This window comes from Artemia franciscana, chromosome 19, assembly GCF_032884065.1.
Source record: "Artemia franciscana chromosome 19, ASM3288406v1, whole genome shotgun sequence".
NCBI lineage: Eukaryota > Metazoa > Arthropoda > Branchiopoda > Anostraca > Artemiidae > Artemia > Artemia franciscana.
Genome location: NC_088881.1, coordinates 2,710,186 through 2,735,938, shown reverse-complemented (window position 1 = coordinate 2,735,938; position 25,753 = coordinate 2,710,186). Strand labels below are relative to the sequence as shown.

At 34.3% G+C, this 25,753-nt stretch overlaps 1 protein-coding gene across 1 annotated transcript in view; it reads right to left on the bottom strand.

Annotated features, from left to right (window-relative positions):
• LOC136039169 (dynamin-like GTPase OPA1, mitochondrial) overlaps positions 1–25,753 on the bottom strand; it is a gene marked incomplete in the record, with an annotated part of 327,166 nt that overhangs the window by 220,758 nt on the left and 80,655 nt on the right. Inside the window, 1 exon segment of the mRNA XM_065722682.1 lies at positions 11,818–11,953. Within this exon segment, the coding sequence (XP_065578754.1) occupies positions 11,818–11,953 (136 nt within the window).

The window sequence follows — 25,753 nt, the reverse complement described above, 5'->3', positions numbered from 1 at the left end:
ATTCTGTAAATGTACCGCTAAGTGAACAACAGCTGGACTACGTTCATGTATCGGAAATGAAAGAATTCGCCAAACAGCTTCATTACTGCTTATGTATCTTCCAGCCTGATATTCTACGATTTCATCGAAATCTTTGATTTCGGACTGCAAGCCAAAAACTGCCATGTCACTGCCTTTGTTGACGTATTTACATATGTATTTGATTGCCTTTACGGAGTTACAGTATTCAACGTTTATGTGTGCATTAAATGTTTTTGATAATAAAGGGGAATATGGAACAACCCACTGGTTATCTACTTCGATGGTGGTACCGTTACGCTTCTTTATTATTGCTGTTTTACCGCCATCTTCAGTAGATCTTCTTCTATATTGTGGGTAACCATCATTGCCAGTAATTGTTTTGGGTACTAAAAGTCGAGGATATTGCTTTGTGCACCTTCCTTTGGCCATGCATGGTGAATTTTCGTTCAGTGCACCGCAAGGTCCATGTATCATATTTTTTACAATAATATCATGTAACCCCTTATCGACATTTTTATCAGGTATTTCAGCGGAAATCACATCATGAATTTCGTTTGAAGTAATTTTTTTATGTAGCCAGATTAGTATATGTGCGTGTGGCAAACCTCGTTTTTGCCATTCCACTGAGTACATCCAGCAACGCACTGACCCAAACACTTCATGTTTTACAAGGTAGTTTATCAGTGATTTCAACTTTTGCCGGAAGACACGTGCCGTAATGTCATGCCTATGAACCGCCGATTGTCCTTGAAGTAAAAGCTGCAGTATCTCGTCCCAAGATTGATTACATGTAAATGTAATAAATAAATCTGGACGACCATAGAGACGAACATACGCAATAGCATCTTGAGCATATTCATGCATATGACGGGGACTGCCAACATATGACGAAGGTAAAATTGTTAATCTTCCAACGTTTGTGGTATTACCGTCATTTATAACTGCATCTCGCAAATGAATGTATTGTTCAGAGCGGAGCTTGGTCTGATTCAGGCGGATATGTAGCAAACGTTCTGATTCAATTTTAGCATACATATCAACCATAAATTGGTGAAACAATTCACGGCATTTTAAAATATAATTTTCTTCATCCTGCCGAATCATTAGTCTATAGGAATAATAATGCATTGCACTGCATTTCTTATTCATTTCTTTGTTAGTGGCTGGATTCATCAATTTAATATTAAAGTGATAGCCGTCGGCTCCATCCCAAAAAATGATAGGATATTGTAGGGCATCGTAGCATCGATGAGTTTCAGCAATTCTTAACAACTGAGCGTTTCGCTTATCTATATATATAAAAATAAGTTGTCTGTGTGTGGATCTGTGGATCTGTGGATCAGGTGACGTCACCTGAAAAAACTGGATCAGGTGACAAAACTGAAAACTGAAAAAACTAAAAAAAGGCAAAAACTACAAAAAAAACTAAAAACTAATAAAAAAAATAAAAAAGCTAAAAAACTAAAAAAACTAAAAAAAGGCAAAAACTACAAAAAAAACTAAAAACTAATAAAAAAGCTAAAAAACTAAAAAATCTAAAAAAAGGCAAAAACTACAAAAAAAACTAAAAACTAATAAAAAAGCTAAAAAACTAAAAAAACTAAAAAAACTAAAAAAAGGTAAAAAACTAAAAAAACTAAAAACTAAAAAAAAGGAAAAAACTGAAAAATAAGCTAAAATAAAGGTAAAAACCAATAAAAAACTAAAAAAAAAACTGAAAAAACTAAAAAAAGGCAAAAACTACAAAAAAAAACTAAAAACTAATAAAAAAAGTAAAAAAGCTAAAAAACTAAAAAAACTAAAAAAACTAAAAAAAGGTAAAAAACTAAAAAAAAATAAAAAAAAAAAAAATAAAAAAAGGAAAAAACTGAAAAATAAGCTAAAATAAAGGTAAAAACCAATAAAAAACTAAAAAGAAAAAAAGGAAAAAATAAAAAAAAATTTTCATCTAAAAAACTAAAAAAAACTAAAAAAGGTAAAAACTAAAAGAACTAAAAAAGAAAAAAATAAATGACGACACTCAAAGAGAAAGCGACCAGGACAAAAGGAATGTTCGATTAGCAATCAACAAAGCACCGGGACACAGGGAGTATAAATGACGACCAGGACATAAGTAAAAAAAAAAACTAACAAAACTAAAAAGAAGGTAAAAACTACAAAAAAACTAAAAAGAAAAAAACTAAAAAAAGGCAAAAACTACAAAAAAAAACTAAAAACTAATAAAAAAGCTAAAAAACTAAAAAAACTAAAAAAAGGCAAAAACTACAAAAAAAACTAAAAAAAGGTAAAAAACTAAAAAAACTAAAAACTAAAAAAAACTAAAAAAAAGGAAAAAACTGAAAAATAAGCTAAAATAAAGGTAAAAACCAATAAAAAACTAAAAAAAAAACTGAAAAAACTAAAAAAAGGCAAAAACTACAAAAAAAACTAAAAACTAATAAAAAAAGTAAAAAAGCTAAAAAACTAAAAAAACTAAAAAAACTAAAAAAAGGTAAAAAACTAAAAAAAATAAAAAATAAAAAAAAACTAAAAAAAAGGAAAAAACTGAAAAATAAGCTAAAATAAAGGTAAAAACCAATAAAAAACTAAAAAGAAAAAAAAAAAAAACTAAAAAAAATTTTCATCTAAAAAACTAAAAAAAACTAAAAAAGGTAAAAACTAAAAGAACTAAAAAAGAAAAAAATAAATGACGACACTCGAAGAGAAAGCGACCAGGACAAAAGGAATGTTCGATTAGCAATCAACAAAGCACCGGGACACAGGGAGTATAAATGACGACCAGGACATAAGTAAAAAAAAAAACTAACAAAACTAAAAAGAAGGTAAATACTACAAAAAAACTAAAAAGAAAAAAAAACTAAAAACTAATAAAAAAACTAAAAAATCTAAAAATCTAAATAAACTAAAAAAGAAAAAAAAAGGAAAAAAATAAAGGAGAAAAACAAAACTAAAAAACGAATGTATATACAGACCGGGACACCGGGATACAAATGACGACCGGGACACAGGGAATATAAATGACGACCGGGACACAGGGACACAACTACAACGGGGACACCGGGGGAAACAGGGGGATATAAATGACGACCGGGACACCGGGACAGGGAATGGTCGATTAGCAATCACCATCAACAAAGCTCAAGGGCAATCATTAGAATCATGAGGTATAGATCTGAATACAGATTGTTTTCCCATGGACCATTATATGTTGCATGTTCAAGAGTCGGTAAACCTGACAATCTATTTATATGCAAAGACAATGGGACAGCAAAGAATGTTGTATATTCGCAAGTTTTACGTAGTTAAAACCATATATATATATATATATATATATATATATATATCTATCTATATTCACAGGTGGGACATAGGGACACAACTACAATGGCGCGTAACTATTATGGCACGTAACGACTTACGCGCGCGGGGGGGCTTGGGGGGGGGGGGGGGGGGGCGCGAAGCGCCCCCACCAACTAGGTGTTGGGGTGGCGCGAAGCGCCACCCCAACAGCTAGTGTAGAATAATATCTCGAGGTAAAAACTGATCACCGACCATAACGATTGCCACTTCGTCGATAGTCGGAGCATTGTATCTACGCACATGTTGGCCAGGAGGCGTTTTGTCAGCGGAAATAACAATTTTATGAGTATCAGTAGGCATCAAATCGATGGCTGTTTTGAACAGACGCACTAACTTATTATTTTCGTGGAAAAGATGTTGCAATTGGGAAACGATTGTCCTTTCAACGTTGGGAGAAATTTCGCAACGTGCATTCAATTCAGAATTTCTATCACTGATGAAGTACAATTGTAAAAATTTATGATTCTCGCCTGAGAATGGTAGAAGGGACCCTGCTTTATGATAAATTTGCCCTTTTACTTTGAAAGTAGACATAAATTGATCTGGATTTTCGATTTGGGCTCCAAACGACGTCATTTGGAAACATGAGTTGTATTGTCTGATTTTTGACAAAAAACGCTTAGATTCTGACGTAGTTCCAGTAAGGAAAGTCTTCAATGGCTCTGGTGGTGCAGCCAATAGAGGAAGTTTAACTTTTCCTGAGGCGCAACACATTCCCATTGTTTCACCATTGAATTTCAAGGCCTTGCAATAGGGACAAATTTTAGACATTGTCCCGATTTGAACACATCTACTCAAGCTATAATCATCGACTGGGTTGTACCTGAATGCCAGGCGATAACTTTCAGATTGCTCTGATTCCTCGGCACGCTTTCTTTTCTTACTTTCTCTATCAGCAGCAAGCCTGTTTCCCTGCTGGTCTTTTGATTCCTCGGCACGCCTTCTTTTTTCACTTTCTCTTTTAGCAGCAAGTCTGCTTCTGCGTTGCTCTAGTAGTTCCTCGGCACGCCTTCTTTTTTCACTTTCTCTTTTAGCAGCAAGTCTGCTTCTGCGTTGCTCTGGTAGTTCCTCGGCATGCTTTCTGTTCTTTCTTTCTCTATCAGCCTCAAGCCTGTTTCCCTGCTGGTCTTTTGATTCCTCGGCACGCCTTCTTTTTTCACTTTCTCTTTTAGCAGCAAGTCTGCTTCTGCGTTGCTCTAGTAGTTCCTCGGCACGCCTTCTTTTTTCACTTTCTCTTTTAGCAGCAAGTCTGCTTTCGCGTTGCTCTGGTAGTTCCTCGGCACGCTTTCTTTTCTGACTTTCTCTATCAGCAGCAAGTTTTTTGGCATAGACTCTTTGAGCATCTTCATCAGTCATTATAAACTTAAGCATTAATAGAATTCTACGCGAACATACGTCTTATATAACTTGAATGACGTCACGCCTTCAAAGCAAAAATGATGGCAACTAATTTCATGACGTCAGCCGAAACATGACGGCGAACATATGTCTTATATAACTTGAATGACGTCACCTTCAAAGCAAAAATGATGGCAACTAATTTCATGACGTCAGCCGAAACATGACGTCACCTGATCCATCCACAGATCCACACACAGACAACTTATTTTTATATATATAGATAGTTTCCCATTGAGCTAGATATCATGACGTTCACTGTCTAGCTTTAGAAGTACTTGACTCAAGAAAATCAAATTACAAATAAAAATACTAATGAAAATTACGCAAAAAAAAACACTTATAATTACATCTATATAGCTTTCATAGTTGTACACTGAGCTAAACAACGTGAAGCTCACCGTCTAGCTTTAAAAGTACTTGACTGAAGAAAATATATTTACCGATAAATACAAAAAGAAAAAACAAAAAATAAAATAAAAATCAGGTAAAACTTGAAGTTTTTCATAGTTTTCCATTGAGCTAAAGAACATAGAGTTTTTTCTCTATCTAGCTTTCAAAAAAATTGATTGAGGAAAATTAAATTGCAAATGAAAAATAAGAAAATAAAAGAATCAAAGCAAAAAAGAAAAAAACAATCAAATTAAAAGATTTATGGTTTTGTAGTTTTTCAATGAACTAGACAACATGAAGTTCAGAGCAAAGCTTTAAAAGAACTTGACTGACTGAAATTAAATCATAAATAAAGAAATAAATACAAAAAATTAAATACTATTTTTGGTTTTTGGTTTGCATGGAGCTGAAAACATGAAATTCGTTACTTAACTTTAGAAACACTTGATTGAAGAAAATCGCAAATAAATGCAAACTTCCAAAATGTAAATATATGTCCCTTTAGGTTTTACCGAAAGAGATTTTACCAAAATAAAACTATATTTTTGATTTTCTCCCCCTCATTATCCACAAAAAGATTCAGCGTCGGATTGTCCACGGGGAAATATAGCGCCGACCATGTTCAAGAATTAATGGGTCCCTTGTTTATGCCCTTGCCGAAGGCCAGAATTTTTAGGGATCAATTCAATGTTGTTCGATCTAGTTCTAGTGTCACGTTTATTATTTTCTATTAGCCACAAAATAAATTCGATGAGGGGTTGTACGCTTAAAAAATCTTTCCAACCATGAACAAGGACTAATGGACCCCTTAGTTATGCCCTTGAACAAGGCTTGTATTTTCAGGAATCAATCCAGTGTTGTTTAATGTAGGTTTTGTATAACCTGTTTTACTTTACATTAGCCACAAAACGAACTCGATGTGGGTTGTTCACTTTCAACAATCGTACCAACCATGGACAAGGACTGATAGACCCCTTGGTTATGCCCTTGAACAAGGCCGATATTTATAGGAATCATTCCAATGCTATTTAATCTAGTTCTAGTGTTACGTGTTTTATAACTTCGAAGACCACACTGCCTTTCCATGACGAAAGTAAAACAGTTCAAAATAGGGATGATACCTTTTTATTGACAGTGAAAACCAGTTTTACTGCTGATGATGAACACTGTATATGTGTTCGAAATATCCAGTTAAATAATTTTATATCTATTCACTGTTAATAAAAAGGTATCATCCCTATTTTGAACTGTTTTACTTTCGTTACGTGTTTTATTTTCGATTTGCCACAACAGGGATTCTATTTGGTGAAGTCTACTTCCTAAAATCGTGCCAACCATGTGCAAGAACTAATACCCCCTTATTATGGCCTTGACCAAGGCTGTTATTTTGAGGAATCATTCCAATACTGTTTAAACTAGCTCTAGCGGTGCGTGTTTTATTTAAAATTTTACTTGTTCTATCACGGTAACAACTGTTAATTATATGTTAATGTAACTAATTATTTTTCACTGTTATTTAATTTGTTTACTACAGAATGATTCCTCACCTGTTCAATCAAGTCAACATCTATTGGGAAGGATCAAAACTCGCTACTGCAGAAGTTCCTGTTTAGTTAATTCTAGTCAACTTCGTTCTTAAAAAGGAAAAAAAGAATAAAAAACCCAGCTAATTGGGAATGACGAGGAAGGAAATGGAACGACAACCCCAGAGTTGGGCCACTAATAAAATGGCATCAGTAGGGGTGTCAATTGGAGGGGAGCTTAGCTGCTCCCCTTCAATGGGAGGCGGAGAAACGATGCCCCTCTAGATTTTGAAAAATATCTTTTTGGGTAAATTCATTGAAATTTCACTTTTGCCATTTTCTTTTAAAAATTAAGGAATCCCCTCCCCCTAGCTTTTAAAAAGTACAATCTCCTTCACCTAAATTTGGGTGAACTGGCACCGAAGATGGAGAGGGATGATCTATGAAATATCTGTGGGAGATCTGATACCTTTCATCCACCCTGTCAGTAAACAAAATTTTAAGACAAGAAAAAAAAAAACAAAAACCAACAACATAGTTTCTAATGTTTATTTATGTCACTTCCAAACGCTAACAGAGAGTCAACCAATTCTCCTTTTTTAAATACAGAATATTCAAGAAAAGAATTTATGTATGAACGTTTCATCATACACGATTAATTCTATATACAACTATTTCAAATGAAGACATACCCATGAAATATCTTATAATTTTTTCATTGCCAAGATCACAACCACATAGCCATAATTAAAAAGTAAGAGCCAAAAAAGGCCTTGATTAGGATACTCATTTGTCATCATTTTATTTTAAAAAATTCAAAATTTCTGAACTACTAAATTTACAACCTGGTGCTATCAGAAAGTCAAACGAATAAATTTTTTTACAAAAATACAAAATATTCAACATATATATATATATATATATATATATATATATATATATATATATATATATATATATATATATATATATATATATATATATATATATATATATATATATATATATTTCTTGAATAATTTGGATTTTTGTAAAAGAATCGTTTAAATTTTTAAGAGAAGAATATTGTGATTTTAGGAAGGGTAGAGGAAGCGTCAAACAAATTTTCACTCTAAGAGTAATAATTGAAAAGTTGCTGAGTTATCAAACCCCTTTAGTTCTCAATTTTATAGACTATGAGCAAGCGTTTGATTCCGCATGCGTATTAAGTCAAAAGTTAAACAAGGTTGCGTTCTATCCTTATTTAAATGTATAATAGGGATGGACTTTGTCTTACGGAACACAGGCAAGGGAACGGGAGAACACGTAATGAAATTGGGAAGTAAAAAAAAATTATGTTGACGATTTAAGCATCCTAGATGAAAATGTTAGCCAAATGAATGAGCTTTTAGAGGTTTTCCAAGTTCATGGTGCAAGAGTAGGTTTGAAAATAAACCTTAGGGTAACGAGAATATAGACCAAATGGACAGCTTCACTTACCTAAGTAGTATTATTAGTAAAGACAGTGGGTGCAGTGAAGATGCTGATAGCTGAGGCCCAGGGTATTTTTTCACGGTTGAAAAACAGTTTGGAAGAATAAGAAGTTAAGTCTGCGAACCAAAATTAGAATACAATGCTACAATGCAGAATACATTGCTACAATGATGAAAATGGTCAAGTATGGTTCTGGAGCGTGGGTGCTCCGAAAGACGGAATAGGATTTGCTAGATGTTTTCCAGAGAAATTTTATACGGGTTGTATTGGGTACAATATCGTAAGGAAAGATTTAAGGGAACAAAGATGGAGGCTCTGGGTATATTGAGATGGAGGAATGTACATAGCTGTGTTGGCCACAGGCGGCTTAGTGCTACAGTGAGTTATTAGCAGTAGTAGTAGTACCCCTTTAATAAAATTAATTCATTAATTAATATAGACATTCAATTCAAAAGAAGGCATGCTCATTACAGCTTACAATTTTTTCACTGCCAAGACCACAACCATACAGACATAAATAAAAAGTAAAAGCCAAAAAAAAGACCTTGATCGTCTTGTACCTCATTTGTCATCATTTTGTCGATTTTTTTCGTATAAGTTAAAAACCGGAAAATTGAATCAATTGCTTTACATGGGTAAACTTGTGTAAAAAGCATGACAAGCTGATTATTTAAGCTCAGTTCCATTTATTTTTGTGGTTTTAAATTGACGCATTCTATGACATTTCAACGAAATGTATTATTCGACTAAGAACTTCGGGCAATTTCGCTCCCAGTGTTCAGTAGAGAAAAATATTCCTACTTTTAATTTATTTATGAAAAATAACTAAATAGCTAAATTCTTTTATTTTACTCTATGAAAATAATAGAAATAAAGGTTTAAGGGAACAACTTCTTAAAAATTTGTTATTAGTAAAATGAAAAAAAGTAAAAAAAAAACTTTAGAGCAGGTTCCAATAGCAAGAGTCAATTAGAACCCCAGGAACAAAAAAAATATTTTATTTATAAAAAATAAGCAAATAGCAAAAAAATTATTTTGCTTTATAATTTTTTTAGGATTACAGGTTCCAGGAAGCAACTTCTTTAAAATTTGTTATTCACAATATAACAGTGAAATAAGTTGAAATAAGAATTATCCTGAAATGTGTTTGGGGATATAAGTAAAAAGAGCCAAGCAGGGTCCCAAAAACAATAATATCCCAGGCCCATAAAAGCTGAACTCTAATTTTTATTTTATTTTTTTAGGGATTGTACAAAAAGAGAAAATGTCACAAAAACCCATCAATTTTTTTTAATAATTATTAATAGCATCTAATATTACCAAAGCCATAGTAAAACAGATTTACCACAATCTTATTCAATATACAAAATAATATTAGTAAATTTCCTAAGTGTACTTTTTAATATTCAAATGGATTTAAGAAAAGAAATAAGTTCAAATTGGTAAAGCTTTTGAATTTATAACAAAATATTTTATCAATTCGCAGAAATTTCGTCATCACTAGTAAATTTTACAACGAATTGTTTTGTAAATATTGCGAATTTTAAGTAAAATCTAGTAAAACTAGTAAATCCAACATAACAGTACTTCTATAAAACTAAGTTTACAAATTTAAAATATCTTAAAAAATCGTAAAAAGGCTAGTTACTACAAAAAATTAGGTTATTTTGCGATGACAATTGACAAATTTCAGTCCACTTTTACCACCTACTGGCAAATAAATGATTTTTACAGTGCGGACACTATATCAAATTGTATCATCCGCCATTTGCACATGAAATTTCTTGGTTTATTTTTGTAATGTCAATTCTCACGCGACCCCCAAAGTCTTTCCCCGTGATAATGCAGATACGCCATTTTGATCGCGTAAATATACTACGTGCCTTTCAGTCTAAACCCTTACTTCCTCGTGGATATATTCTAGTCTAACAGAGGGCTTTTAGTGACAAAAATTTAAACAGATCAGGGAGCAAAACCTTTAGACCCTTATCTTCTCCTCTCTCCGTTCAAGATTTGAGGTTCCTCCCCCTGCACATACTCGCTGATAATATTAAATTAGTCTCCAAAAACAGTTGCAGAATTATTGAATATACGCAGTTTTAATCACCTGGTAGCACATATTGTCAGTTGATTTACCTCACTGCTAAAAGTTGAACCGACTTTGTGTCCAATAGGGACGCATAGCGATTAAACGTTAGGGTGAATCAGAAAAAACTTTCAAACACTCCCTGAAAGGGTGGATCAGAGAAAACTTTTTAATCCCTCTTACAACTCTTGCTATCAACACAAGTCGGAAACTCGAGGCCCGCCTACACTCTCTGAAAGTTTCAACCTCATGAATCACATCATCATTATCACAATCATTATTATGAATCACAAAGTTTGAGGTATGTGATTCATACCTCAAGTGATTCCTCAGATGTTGCATATTCCGCCATTTTGATAGCCTTGAATCACAGTGTCGTTTAATTTACTTCGCTACTAGGACGTGAATAAACTATAATTTCCATATGGATTTACAGTGCAAATGAAATTATGCGGATCAGAAATCCAACAATTCCCCCACCCCCTCCAGACAACACATACAAAAATTTTGGAGTCCCGTTGCCTCCTATACCTCCTATCAGTTTTAACTACATATCTCAAGCCATTCTTGAGATACTGCCGATACGACGGTCATTGAAAAGGTAAAAAGACAAATCACAGTAGCTCGTAAACAATAACACTTTGGCTACTTTCCAACGTATCCCCCAGCAATATTTATATATTTTTCCTCTGGTTCTGCTCATTTATGTATGGGTCTGGTATAAACATTTACATATTCCTCCTCTTGTTCTACTCATTTAGGCATGGATCTGGTATAAATATTTTTGGGCTGAGCTCGAAGTCCCTTTCGCACCTGATATTGGATTGAACCTCTTCTTTAGATTGAAAAAGTTTCAGCGTAGAACCTGATTAAGGGACAAAGAAAACGTAAGTCTGATGGGTGATGTTCTACAGATGGGTAGGCCTGAAGAGTGATTCTGAAAATTGATGAATCAAAACAAACGAAATATAAGGATTCAGGTTGTAGGATATATAGGCTAACAACATAGTTTACAGGCTAAACCTAGGCGCGTACTGTCATGATAAGTAACACACCTTTAGTCAAGAGTAAACAACACATCTTTAGAATGGAAGGGCTAACTTTGTTTGCGAGCATATCACTGTAATACTAGCTGTTGATTCTACTCTCCATTGGAATGTTGGTAGTTCATCCAACCTTAGCCTTTAAATTAGAAAACAAGCCTTCCCACTCCAGAATTCTTTTTGGATTTACAATTTTCAGAGAGGTCGTAATATTTCAGAAATTTTCAAATTTCCCTGTAAGTTAATATAGTTCGACAATTTCCCGCTGTTTTGAAAAATTAAAGTCCCTCAAGAAAGAGTACCGTTATGAAAATTTTCCAGACAGGAAGGGGGGGGGGCAGCAGCTAGCAGAGTTGTTTTTACCACAATTTCAACTTGAATATTTCTTACTTTCCTCTTTGATACATTTTTAAAACATCTTCTTTTCTCCAAGGAGGGGGCTTTATCACCCAAGCCCTCTCTCATGAAACCTGTTCCCTGAATGAAAAACTATTTACGCATACTATAACGTTTAATTTACCTGTAACGTTACTCCTCTCGGCATCAACACTCCCATCTTGTATACACAAAATTATGGCATTTGGATTTGACATATATTGCTCAGACATCTGACGAATAGCTTCACGAGTGTCCAAATGCATCTCAGATGTAACAGTCTGTAAATAAACGAAAACTAAAATACCAATACAGTATGTAAAATGCATTAAGATTGCACCATACACAAACATTCAAATGAGGATAAGTCCATTTTTTAGATAGTAAAAACAGATACAAAGTCTAGATATTTCGACCACATGTACAGCGGATGTCATCAGCAGAGACACTAAAGTGTTAAAACTGAAACTAGCATATTTATACAGAACAAAAGATTTTGCCCCCCTCCTTATAATTCAACTCAGATTTAGGCAATATCAAAGAGGAAATTAACAAAAAACGACCTTTATTTTTTAAATTTGTTTTGTTTTAGGCTGGGAAGCCTTCTATAAAGATATACATGGGTCGATAGTGTGGAGGTGCTATTCTGGAGCCCAAACTGGCTTTCTCTAAATAGAATAGATATGTAACTGCATAAATTTCTTGAAGATGGAGTGAGGCTGTTACAGGAGTCCAACCTACGAAACGAGTTCTATAAACACGCATATGGGCGAATGGGGTATAACAATTTATTACAATTTAAAGAAGTTGATCCCTGAAATCTATTGGGAGGATGGGACAATACTCAGACATCTGAAGAATAGCTTCAAGCGTGTCTAAATGTATTCCCGATGAAACAGTTTATTGGTCCTATTGGTACACACACTTAAAATAGAAAAGATTAAAAAACAGCTGGTTTGTTCTAGTTAAAAGGCTTCGTGGCTGGTTCTAGGGGCATATAGATGGCGGATAGGGGAAGGAGGGAGGGTATGACTGGAGGCCAGGCTGGGTTTCTCTAAAAAATGTACAGTAACATAATTTCTTGGCATTTACCTTTATTTTGTGCAGAATCGGAATTTACAGAAGGAGCAACCGGCTAAATAGTAATCGAAACTCTAAAAACGTCTTACCCATCAATGGTTACAAGCCTGAGAAAATCTGCCATATTTTCGAAAAAAGGGAAAACATCCCTTAAAAGTAATCTAATTTTAATGAAAATCTCACGATCAGATTCGGTGCATCGGAGAACCCTCTTTAAAGATTTCAAGCTTCTATCTCCAAAAATGTGGAATTTGGTATTTTTTGCCAGAAGAAAGATCACGGATGTGTGTTTATTTGTTATTTTTTCGCTTGTTTTTTTTTCAGGGGTGATCGTATCGGCCCAGTAGTCCTAAAATATCGTGAGAGGGCTCATTTGAACGGAAATTAAAAGTTCTATGCTGTCTTAAAGTCACCCAATAGATTGGAGGGCAAATTGGCCTTTTCTCCCCTTTTCACCCCAAAACCAATCGATTAACATTTTGAGAGAGCCATTTATTTCATGATAGTGGAAATGCCCAATAACTAAGCCTTTATAACATGCCCCCCCCCAGCCCCAGGGGAAAGGTCTTTAAATTACAAAATTTCTCATTGTTTATCCATAGTATTTGTTATTGGAGGACATGGATACATTTTAGGGTACGGCGACGAATTTTCAGCTTTTTTTTCTCACGGGGAACTTTCCATGGGGAGGGTAGTATCCAAGGGGTGAACTTGCCAGAGGAAATTATAAACTCAACGAATTTACAACAATTCTTACACAAAATTCATATTTCTTGCTTTCTCTTTGCCGTCTCAATTTTACGTGCGGTGTTGTTAAGGGTAACTGTCCTGGGTAAGTTTTCACCGGGATTGAATTGCCTAGAGGATATATCAGTGGGGACGGTATTTCTCCGTGGAGGTGGGGCAGATTTCCTGCAATTATTTCAAAAACGATCAGAAATTAAATAAGAAACCAAGTTTTTTCTACTGAAACTAAGCAGCAGCATTAAAACTTAAAACGAACCGGAATTATTACGTATATGAAGGGGGTTGCCTTCTCCTCAACACCTCGCTCTTTACTCTAAAGCTTGGGTTTTGTCCCAATTTTTTAAAAAGACTCTTAAAACACAAGGGTCGTTTAATTGGAACAATCCAAAATCCAATAATAAAATAATCCAATTTTTTTATTAAATAAAGAAATCGTCAATTTCCGGGGATCATATGTTTTCAAAAGATGTTAAAAATGTGGATGATCTAAGACTGGGAGTCGTAAATATTTTAAAAGATTTTGGCAATTTTCAAGAGAACCTTAAAAACAAAGATACAAAAATTTTGAAAGAATTAAAAAAAGATGATTCTCTAATAATAACGAAAGCAGATAAAAGCAATACGATAGTAATCCTAGAAAAAGATGATTATGATAATAAAATAGAAACAATTCTAAAGGATATTTCAACATATAAAGAACTTAACTCAGACCCAACCGAATCTTATGTTGCAAAATTAAGAAAGGACTTAGAAGACCTCAAAAATAATCAAAATATCACACCACAGATGTACTATAAGTTCTTTCCAAGGGGATCCGTTTGCCCAAGAATATATGGTTTGCCAAAAATACATAAAACAGACATTCCTCTAAGACCTATAGTGTCAACAAGGAACTCACCAACAGAAAAAATTGAAAAATGGGTAGCAAAGACGCTTAAACCCTTATTATATCTCCAAAAGTCTTATATAAAAAACTCAGTATTTTTAAAAAATAAACTTAAAAATATTGAAATATCAAGTTATTCTAGACTTTTTAGTTTTGATATAAAGTCAATGTATACATATATACCTTTCGATAAATCTGTTTTTGTTTTATCAAAAAAAACTTGATGTGCATAAAAGTGAAATGGAAGAATTGTCTGCAGGGATTGAGATAGAAACTATATTAAATCTAATTAAAATAACTAGCAGGTATACTAATTATTTCAAATTTAGAGACAATTTTTACCATCAAGTTAGAGGATTAGCAATTGGAGGACCCTTAAGTCCACTGTTAGTTAATATTTATGTGGAGTATATAGAAAATTTAGCTGTTGATACATATTTTTTAAAACCAAAATTTTGGGGCAGATATATGGATGATGTATTAGTTATTTGGAATTATGGGGAATCACAAATTGAAGGTTTTCTGGAATATTTAAATAATTTGGGAGGGGAATTAGATTTTACAATTGAAAATGAAACAGAGAAAAAATTACCGTTTCTGGAAATTTGGATCCATAGAAAGAATAATAAACTAGTGTTTTCAATTTACCGTAAACCAACTAATAACAACCGCTATTTGTCTTTCACATCAAATCACCCGATCCAAGTAAAAAGGGGGGTAGTTATTTCTTTAGTGGATAGAGTGTTAAATTTAGCTTCACCAGAATACATTAGTAGTGAATTAATTTTTATTAAGGATATTCTAGTAGGAAATGGATATCCCGAAAATATGATTTCTCAAATAATTGAAAAAAGGAAAAAAAAGTTACTGGAACCTGTAAAATTAGAAGAAAATGAATCAAATCAAAAACCAAATTACATAACTTTGCCTTATATCCCAAGGTTGTCACAGAAATTAAGGAAAGAATTAAAAAAACATAATATAAAAACAGCTTTTAAATCAGGACATTATATAAGCTCATGGCTAAATAACGGAAAAGATAAAGTTCCAACAAATATACAACAGGGGGTATACAAAATTCCATGCTCTTGTGGTAAATTTTATGTAGGTAGAACACAGCAGAATTTAAAAAATAGGCTACAGCAACACAAATATGCGATAGATTGCTCGCTATGACAAAATAAAAAACCTGATACATTTGAATCCGCTATAGCTGGTCACGTGTATAATTTTCCTCATCATAGTATTTTATTTGATCAGACAAAAATTATTGATAAGTCTGTAGGACTTTTACAAAGTTTCAGAGAAATTATAGAAATAAAAAAGATTATCTATGGGGGTATTAGTATAAATAGAGATGAGGGGGAATTTAAAATAAATTCAATTTACAATAGTTTAATTAAAGACCAGTCAAAAACTTCAATGAGTATTGATTTGCATAATTGTCCTGAAACAAGTAATAACCTTGCGAACGGAGGTCAAAGCATGGTCAATGCTGTAAGAAGTCAACGGACGGCAGCTAAAATAGCAAATGAAAAAATCCATTCAATTTATAATTCATAATTGTGTTTCATTAACCTGTAAGATTTTGATTGGATTTGGGGGTTGGGTGACCTCTTTTTCGTATTGTTACAAGTATTTATATTTTTCATTTTTGATAGATCCCCATTTATACAGCGATTGTGGCAGAGGAAAGTGCCAATAGAAACAATTATTGCAGTTTTTTTCTAAAGTTACAGTCAAGTGCGAGAGTGTTTGTTTTAAAATGTGAGTTCTTGTTTCTTTTATATTTGATTGTTTATATTTATAGTTTGGTTTAGTTGTCGTGGTATTTTTATAATGTCTTAAAAATAGTCTTAAATTGTTGTAATTTTCTCCTTTTTTGTTTTTTTTTTTCCCGTTGAGAAAGGCTCCCGGAGGTGGGGCCGAAATATTCGGAGTATTTTTATTTTTTGTTAGTTAAAGTGTAGTTTTTATTTTATTTTGTTGTCACTGCTTTATTATAAAAAAATTAAACCCGTTTTTTCTTCAATTATTTGTTTCGGCTATAGATTACCGCTTAGTTGTAAATTATCTACTAGGGTATTGGTCTTGAAATTATGTTATTGGGGGGGGGGAGACAGTTAAGCACGAGAGAGCGTCACAGGTCCCTGTGTTAAACTTCCTAAAAGTAGCATTTCAGATGAACTGAATGAATATTCAGCTCTTTACGGATTTACCTTCAGCTGACCTCCTTTCATTAGGAAGAACATAAATATACTAAGCACACAGGAAGTATTATTCTGGCTGCTACTTGGAAGTACAGGAATAGGAAATCCGTCCCAGCTGCCACAGGGCCAACAAGGAAGAGGATCCGATGGTTAAGTAAATTCCCCAAAAACAGCTGTGGATACCCTATGCACCACAGATGTCCCTAGACGAACTATTTACTTATATTAATTATATTATCTACAAAAAAAAATCTACAAAATATCTATGGACACCCTATGCACCCAGATGTCCCTAGAAGAACTATTTACTTATATTAATTGTATTGTATACAAAAAAAATGCATTTTCAGAGAGGTCATATATTGTACGCGTATAGCCTTTAGTCTACATAAAGAAAATGTTGACTTAAATGAATACTAGCGAACAACTACATTCAAGTCTGTTCCTTTTTTCGATAGTTATTATTTATTTTTAATCGTAGGCATTAAAACTTATAAATAAATTCTATATACGTACTACAATAAGAGTCCTTCTTAAGGCATTGGTCAAACCCGTCTTCTCCCCCTCCCCCCTAAGGGCCCAGCTCAGATACCGCAATCCTTATAGGTGATTTGATTCAGCCCCCCCACCCAAAAGAGAAGAACATTTATATCTCTCAGAAAATCTAATACCCCATTTTCTAACAAGAATAATCTTGGGATAGCCTTGTCCAGTCAACCAAAGAAAATTTAATGATAATGATGTAGATATAACCACACAACAGCCTAACACTGAATATGGTAAGTCAGCTTTATCGAATTCCCACATAAAATAGCCAACCATAACAATAATTAGGAATAATAATTAAAAAACAAAGCATCTACATACTGGCTTTGAAAAAAACGCTAGAGGGAGCAAATTATACTATAAGATGACCTTAGTAATTATGGCCATCTTCAAATTAAGTACAATAACTTAATCTAAATGTAACGAATTTCCCATGCATTTCGTAGCCAAAAACAAAAAAAGAAATTTATCTTTACAGCTAAACTATACTCATTTTTAAGCTTTACTTTTCCAAAGATTAATTCCACCCTAATTTAGGAGAGGATTTCCCTGGTCCCTCTCAGTACAGATTGGCAGGAATCTATTATATATGATTACATGCTTCATTTGAAATCTTGTAGCGTGTCCTGACATACAAAGTAGTTTTTATAAATCCTGGCAATTGTGATAATGTGCTGTGGACAGGGCTGTCTTCAAGGGAGGACCAGTCTGAACCCCCCTCCCATAATTTTTGTCAAACATGTAAAAAAGTAACTAAAATACATGTAAACAAATTTTAGTTTCATTTTGTAAAGTTATTTTTAACCCCCCCCCCCCTTGATTAAAATCCTTAAAACAGCCTACTCTGCAGCGTGTATAGAAAAAAAAGTATATTATAAGACTAAAATCATCATATCAAAGCACAATCTTTCTTTAAATGCCTCGTCAAAGAGCCGGAGGTTATTACATATATAATTGAAAACGTTCACCAGAGCCCCTTAGTCCCCCAACAAAACTAAATCATATGCTTTCAGTGGCATATCTTAAAATTTTAGTGCTTGCTGATAATCCCACCAATAATTAAACACAAATCCTTCAGCTCTCCTATTCCCACTCTAGGTAACAATTTACATTGCCACAATATATGTCACTATATCTACTACTAACAACTAACCGCAGTACCAAACCGCTTGAGGCCAACACAGCTAAAAACGCTCCCCCCATCCCGATCTATTCAAAGCCCCCCTCTTTACACACCCCCAGGAAGTTCCCATTTCATTTAAATCTTTCTTTATGACATGCTCCAACCCCAACCGCGGACGACCTGGTTTCCGTTTAGCCCTAGACGGTTGGCTGAAAAGGACAATCTTTAGCAATATGTCCATGTCATTTTTCGTCCGCAGAACGTGCCATAGCTAGTGTTGGGCGATATTAGATATCAATATCAATATATCGCACCAAAGATCCATATCGAATATTGAAACGTAAACATTGATATCGGAAACGATATTATTTCGACTTTTTATAGTATCTCCTGGAGAAGGTTCAGCAGAAAAGATCCAACAGAAAATTGTTTTGCAAATGGCAGAGAAAAAGAATAATCTATTCAATATACTGCCTCATATATGCTAATACACAGCATGCATGGCTGAATCCATAAGATGGCACAGCCCGTTCTCAAACTACATTTAGTGAGGGTGGTCTCTCAAATGTTGCTGAGAACCTTCAAAAAGCTGGGCTAAACAAAATACCTCCTAGAGTTATAGACTTTATTCGGATCACACTCGTCAATATTGCCACACACCTCAATCCACGCTTCTAGAAATTGTATATTACCCGTGACGATTTTCTCCAAGTTGAGAATAAATAGCAAGAGATATAGATTGGGCCTTTTCTGAAATCTATATCAGCAGACCCAAGTGCCGTGACAGTCCCTGTGATTCAGCCACTAAAGAACCAAGCCAGTTTGCGGGGATGATAAGACTAAGTTTCAGCAGTCAATGCCAGGCAAGCTTCGTCAGCAGCTGTATCCGCCACGGCTCTCTAGATTTTCAGTAGGGAGTCTTTAATTCCAATAAAAACTAATCCACTCAAGTCATGGAAGTCTTGTAATATGGGTCTAAGGCCTTAATGTCGGTCTAAGATATACCTATGCAAAGTTGTCATAAAATTAATATCCATGTCAGCCACCAATATCCTTTCTGAGAGCGAATTCCAAGCCTGATTAGTTAATAATCAAATAGTTTGTGATTGTAAGCAAGAAGCAACTCGGTCAAATAGCAATCAAAACTCTAAATACGGAATTTTTTATACAAATAGATACATCAAATACACTGTTTATTTTTTATGTCGACTCCAGGTATACAAACGACATCAAGTTTCGTGTACCCATAAAAAGCTACAAGCCTCAGAAACTTTGTATGATTTTTGAAAGGGCCGGAACGCCCCTAAAAAGTCAATACATCTCAATAAAAATCACACCATCAGATTCAGCTTAAGAGAACCATACTGTAAGGTTTTCTAGCTTCCATTTGCAAAAATATGAAATTTTTGCAATTTTTGCCAGAAGAAAGATTATTATTATTTGTTTATTTGTGTATGTTTACTTGTTCTGTTTTTTTTTGTGTGTGTGTGTGTCTGTGTGTGTGTCTGTGTCTGTGTGTGTGTCTGTGTCTGTGTCTGTGCCTGTGTCTGTGTCTTTGTCGACCACAGACACAGACACACACACAAGCGGGATTGAACAACACTTTTTAAAAAGCCTACTGTGAAATATGGTCAGTTAGCCGGGTACTCAGAACAATCCGTAGGCAATTTCTCTGGAAAACATGTAGCAAATCTGCTTTTCGGAGCGCCCATGCTTCAGAGCCATATTTGACCACTGTCATCACTGTAGCTTCCAATATTCTAATCTTGGTTTGTAGGCTTATCTTTCTATTCTTCCCAATTTTTTTCAACTGTGAAAAAACACCATGAGCCTTAGCTATTCTACTTTTAACATCTTCATGGCTCCCACCGTCTTTACTAATAATATTACCAAGGTAACTGAAGCTCCCAACCTGATCAATCTTTTCGTTACCTAATGTCACCTGTTCATCTTCACTTATTCCTAGCCTTAGTGACTTAGTCTTCTTAACATTAATTTTCAAACCCAGTCTAGTTTGACTCTTTTCGTAAAGCCTACTGTGAAATACGGTCAGTCAGCCCAGGTACCCAGAACAGTCCGCTGGCAATTTCTCTGGAAAGTATTTAGTCAATCTTCATCTGTTTCTCAGAGTGCCAAAGCTTCAAAGCCATATTTGACGACTGTACCTTCCAATATTCCAATCATGGTTTGCAAACTTATCTACCTGTTGTTCCAAACTTTTTTTAACTGTGAAAAAACACCCTGAGCCTTGGCTATTCTACTTTCATCATCTTCACTTCTCCCACCGTCTTTACTAATAATACTACCAAGGTAAGTGAAGCTGCCAACCTGATCAATCTTTTTGTTGCCCAACGTCACCTTTTCATCTTCACTTATTCCTAGCCTTAGTGACTTAGTCTTCTTCACGTTAATTTTCAAGCCTATTCTAGCACCTTGAACTCGTAAAATCTTTAACAACTCATTCATTTTTCTCACACTTTCATCTAATATGCTTTATCATCAGCATAATCTAAGTCCAGGGGAGTTTTTCTACTCTGCTCGACTCCGTGGTCTCCCATTGTCTTTCCTCTGCTTCTTAAGATAAAACCTATGAAAATGATCCATGTAAAGGGGGATAGAACACAACCCTGCTTAACTACTGATTTAATACAAAACCAGTTGCTAGCCTCATTTCCTACCTTAACCGCAGCAGTGTTATTTTTGTACATAGCACTACTCACTACCTTTGCTCATAAGCATTTGCTTTCATCTTCTATCACATCTGAGGACCAAAGGTGTTTCATAACTCAGGCACTTCTCAATTATTAACCTAGGAGTAAAAATTTGGTCGACACATCCTCTGCTTTTTCTAAAACTGCGCGGTTATTCTCTTAAAACTTTGTCTACAGTATCTCTCAGTCTAAAAAGGTTTATATTACTAAGTAATTTTCTACCTAGAGAGACCAGACTAATGCCTCGATAATTAACTCACTTACTCTTATCACCTTTCTTATACAGCAGTTTAATTAAGGTTTTCCTAAAATCGTTAGGTACTACCCCTTCTTCAAAAACCATATTCATAATCTTCAGTAACTTATTTCTAGCCTCACTCATTTGCCACACTATCAACATCTGGAGCCTTATGATTTTTGTAATCTTCATAGTACTGTTGCTAATTCTTCTTCACAAAACAGATCTTCCTTCACATCAAAAGTATCGCAAACTTTTTTTTATATGTTTTCCTGTAACTCTATCTCGGTTTACCACAGACTCAAAATGTTCTACCTAGCTCTCTTTAACTCTTTCTTTATCACTAATTGTGGCCCCGTTACTAGCTTTAACTGGGACGAGCCCGTAATGGTCACTTCCTCTCAACTCCCTCCCTATTGTAATCTGCCAGTACAACATTTTACTGTTTTCCGTATAGCTGCATCTCCCGGATCCTCGGCAATTTTATCCATGGCCTTCACTTCACGTCTCCTTAGTTCATATTTTGATACTTTATACCTTTTCTTTACATTCCTTTTGTTTTCATATGGTCTGTAACTCAGATAATTCTTGTACGAGCCCCTTCTTCTCTCTATCAAACATAAGCTCTTTCACTGATATTCCTGGCTGCGGTCCTAACTTTTCTCCCTTAGAAATTATCAGCAACTTCACAAACTGTTTTCCTAAGATAATTGCGTCCATCTTCCCCATTGTCAAATTTTAGACTCTCCAGTTTAGTATTCAACTATTCCAGGAATATTTCTTTCAAATCCTCATCCTGGAGTCTGTCAACATAATAGCTGCCCCGGAGTTTGTCACCCATCTGACATTTCATTTTTAAATTAACCCCGGATATTACCAGATGGCGATCTTTATTTTTAACATGAATTCAAGCACTCCTATTTACCCTAGTATCTTGTACTGATCCTGCCAGTCTTTGGTTTAAAAGAAAATAATCAATAAGGTTTGCTCTCTTACTGTCACGTGAATACCATGTCAACTTTAGGGCCATTTTATGATCAAACACCGTACGGATTATAACTAGATTGTTATATCTATAAAATTACAACAGCCTGTAGCCATTCCTGCATTATTTTCCTAAGCCAAGTTTACCTTAGCTAGGACACCATCTATCCTTTTTTTTAACGACCTGGTCAGTAGTAAGGCCGTAATAGGTAACAGGAATACATCAGATGTATGTACCATAAATCTCATTTGCACATACCCTAAACCTCATTGCATATCTTCTAAACCTCATTTGCATTTTACAGAGGATACATCCTTAGCATATTCACAGGAATGCATAATTGATATATATTTGTCAGGATATGATTAACATATATTCTACCTTCACTGAAAAATAGGAATAACCAGTTAAGTAAACCGGTTTTGATTCATATAAAAAAAACAAGTTTTTTTTAACTGAAAGTAAGGAGCGACATTAAAACTTAAAACGAGCAGAAATTACTTCGTATATGAAAGAGGCTGCTTCCTCATCAACGCCTCGCTCTTTACGCTAAAGTTTGACTCTTTCTCTCAATTCTTCTTTTCAAAACAGTAAAAAACTTTAGCGTAAAGAGCGGGGCGTTGATGAGGAAGCAGCCTCTTTCATATACGAAGTAATTTCTGGTCGTTTTAAGTTTTAATGTCACTCCTTACTTTCAGTTAAAAAAAACTTGTTTTTTCATTTAATTTCTGAACGTTTTTGAATCAATGCATGTTTTGATTTTGGCTCTCCGCAGAGGAATAATTAAAACAAACTTTGCATTTTTTTTTGGCTAAATGGCTTTCTCATAATTTTGATCGAATGATTTTGAGAAAAAAAGAACGGAGGAGGAAGCCTAGTTGCCCTCCAATTTTTTGGTTAATTAAAAAGGCAACTAGAATTTTTAATATTTTACGAATATTTTTATTAGTAAAAGATTTACGTAACTTATAAATTAACTTACGTAAAGAACTTTTGTATTCTCATATTTTTATTACATATATGAGGGGGTTCGCCCCCTTGTCAGATCCTCGCTCTTTACACTAAAGCTTAAATTTTGTCCCAATTCATTAAGAATGACCCCAGAATCACAAAAACCGTAGAATAAATAGTTGAAATTACTAAAAATACTTTAGCGTAAAGAGCGAGGTATTAGGAGGAGGTGAGCCCCTCAAATGGGTATTAATTTCTGTTTGTTTTAAGTTTTAATGCTGCTCCTTAACTCCAGCTGAAAGAACTTTTTCATATTTATTTTTTCATTGTTTTTTTAAATAATGCTAGTAAATCCTGCGCTCCCTTCATGGAGATTTTCTTCCCCCATGACAAATTATCGATGGAAAGTTCCCCCAGCATATCCCCCTCTTCTCAACCCCTCCCCCAACCAAAAAATCCTCCTGAAAACGCCTGTACACTTCCCAATAACCATTTCTATATGTAAGCACTGTAAAAGTTTGTAACTTGTTGCCCCTCCCACGGGGACTGTGGGGGAGTAAATCGTCCCCAAAGACATAGTTATAAGGTTTTTCGACTACGCTGAATAAAATGGCTATCTCAGAATTTTGATCCATTGACTTTGGTAAAATATTTAGCGTGGGAGGGGGCCTAGGTGCCCTCCAATTTTTTGGTCACTTAAAAAGGGCACTAGAACTTTTCATTTCCGTTAGAATGAGCCCTCTTGCAACATTCTAGGACAACTGGGTCGATACGATCACCCCTGGGAAAAAAACAAACAAAAAAAACAAATAAACAAATAAACACGCATCCGTGATCTGCCTTCTGGCAAAAAATACAAAATTCCACATTTTTGTAGATAGGAGCTTGAAACTTCTGTAGTAGGGTTCTCTGATACGCTCAATCTGATGTTGTGATTTTCGTCAATATTCTATGACTTCTAGGGGGCGTTTCCCCCTATTTTCTAAAATAACGCAAATTTTCTCAGGCTCGTAACTTTTGATGGGCAAGACTAAACTTGAAGAAACTTATATATTTAAAATCAGCATTAAAATGCGATTCTTTTGATGTAGGTATTGGTATCAAAATTCCATTTTTTAGAGTTTTGGTTACTATTGAGCCGGGTCGCTCCTTACTACAGTTCGTTACCACGAACTGTTTGATTTTTGCATCGTTAAAATTTAAGCTTAATGTCTCAGTAATCCTATACTATAATGTATGTACTTAATATTCTGTATTTACATGACAACTGTGTGAATACATCTTTAAGAGGGAATTGAATAAATCCGGTTTACATTTTTATAGGAATCCTGCACTAAGTGAATAACAAACGGGATTTTCAATGTATTACATTAGCACGCGCCAAGAATAAAATTTTACTAACATAAAAAAGTCCCAAAAATTTAAAAAAAAAGGATAAAAATCTCACTATAAATATTGGTTTTCTAAAACAAAAAAAAACTAGGAGTAGAATATGTCTTACATTTTCATTTTGTATTTTGAAAATATCAAAAGTGAATTTCTTTTGCTATTAGCTTGAAAAAAAAATCATCTGGTGATACTATATTTGAATGTGCACTATTGTTATTGACTGTGGAACATGAAGAAACTGAGCTTATCACTAGAAAGTGAATTATAACATGTTTAATTATGATAAAAACCTGTGTTGAGTCTTACACTAAGCCATATTAATTTTTTTATGATATTCTACATGCCGTTATCTCAATAAAAATATTTCATTGCAATACTTTGTTGTGTTTCCAATATTTTATGCGGCCGCGCCCGCTATACTCTATGGCTGATCTTCGACAGTAGTTGGTTTATCATATATTTTAGATCAATGTTAATTATGCACTGGAAGGATAAACACTTACAATATATTTAAAAAAAAGTGAAGATGAACCGTTCCAAGAAAGAGTGTGCACATGATAAAGTCACCGTTGCGTGGAATACTGACAAAGAAATATATTTGAGGTACAAAACAAGTACTAGCGGTGATGCTACTAGAAAAGACATCGAGAGATTAGATTTCTTTGGAATATCAAAAAATAACAATATTACTGATAGTGGATTTGCGAGAGTAACATTTCCAGAGATAATAGAACTCAAAGAGAATTCAAACATAAAACTAATAATAGATGATGAAGGGCAACTTCTTGTTTATAATTCTGGTAACACGTTTCTGTAGATAAATCCTATCACCATCTTTATAATATTACCATTCACAACGTAGCAAAGAGAAAAGGAAAGGCCTACCGCTCAACTCATGACATTGAGCGATTAAATTTCTTTGCAGTAACGAAAAAATTCAACAATACTAATGGTAGATATACGAGAATAACAATCCAGAGATGATAGCACTCAAAGAGAATCCAAATATAAAAAACTATTAGTTGATGATGAGAAGCAACATCTTTCTTATAATTCTCATAACACGTTACCCGGTGATAAATCCTATCGCCATCATTTTGGTAATACCACTCAAATGAAAGCAATAGGAAATAGAAAGATCTACTGCTTCCTCAGTATCATAAACTAAATCTTGTCTACATGTCGATACTGCAACCTACGTAGAAATAATGTGGT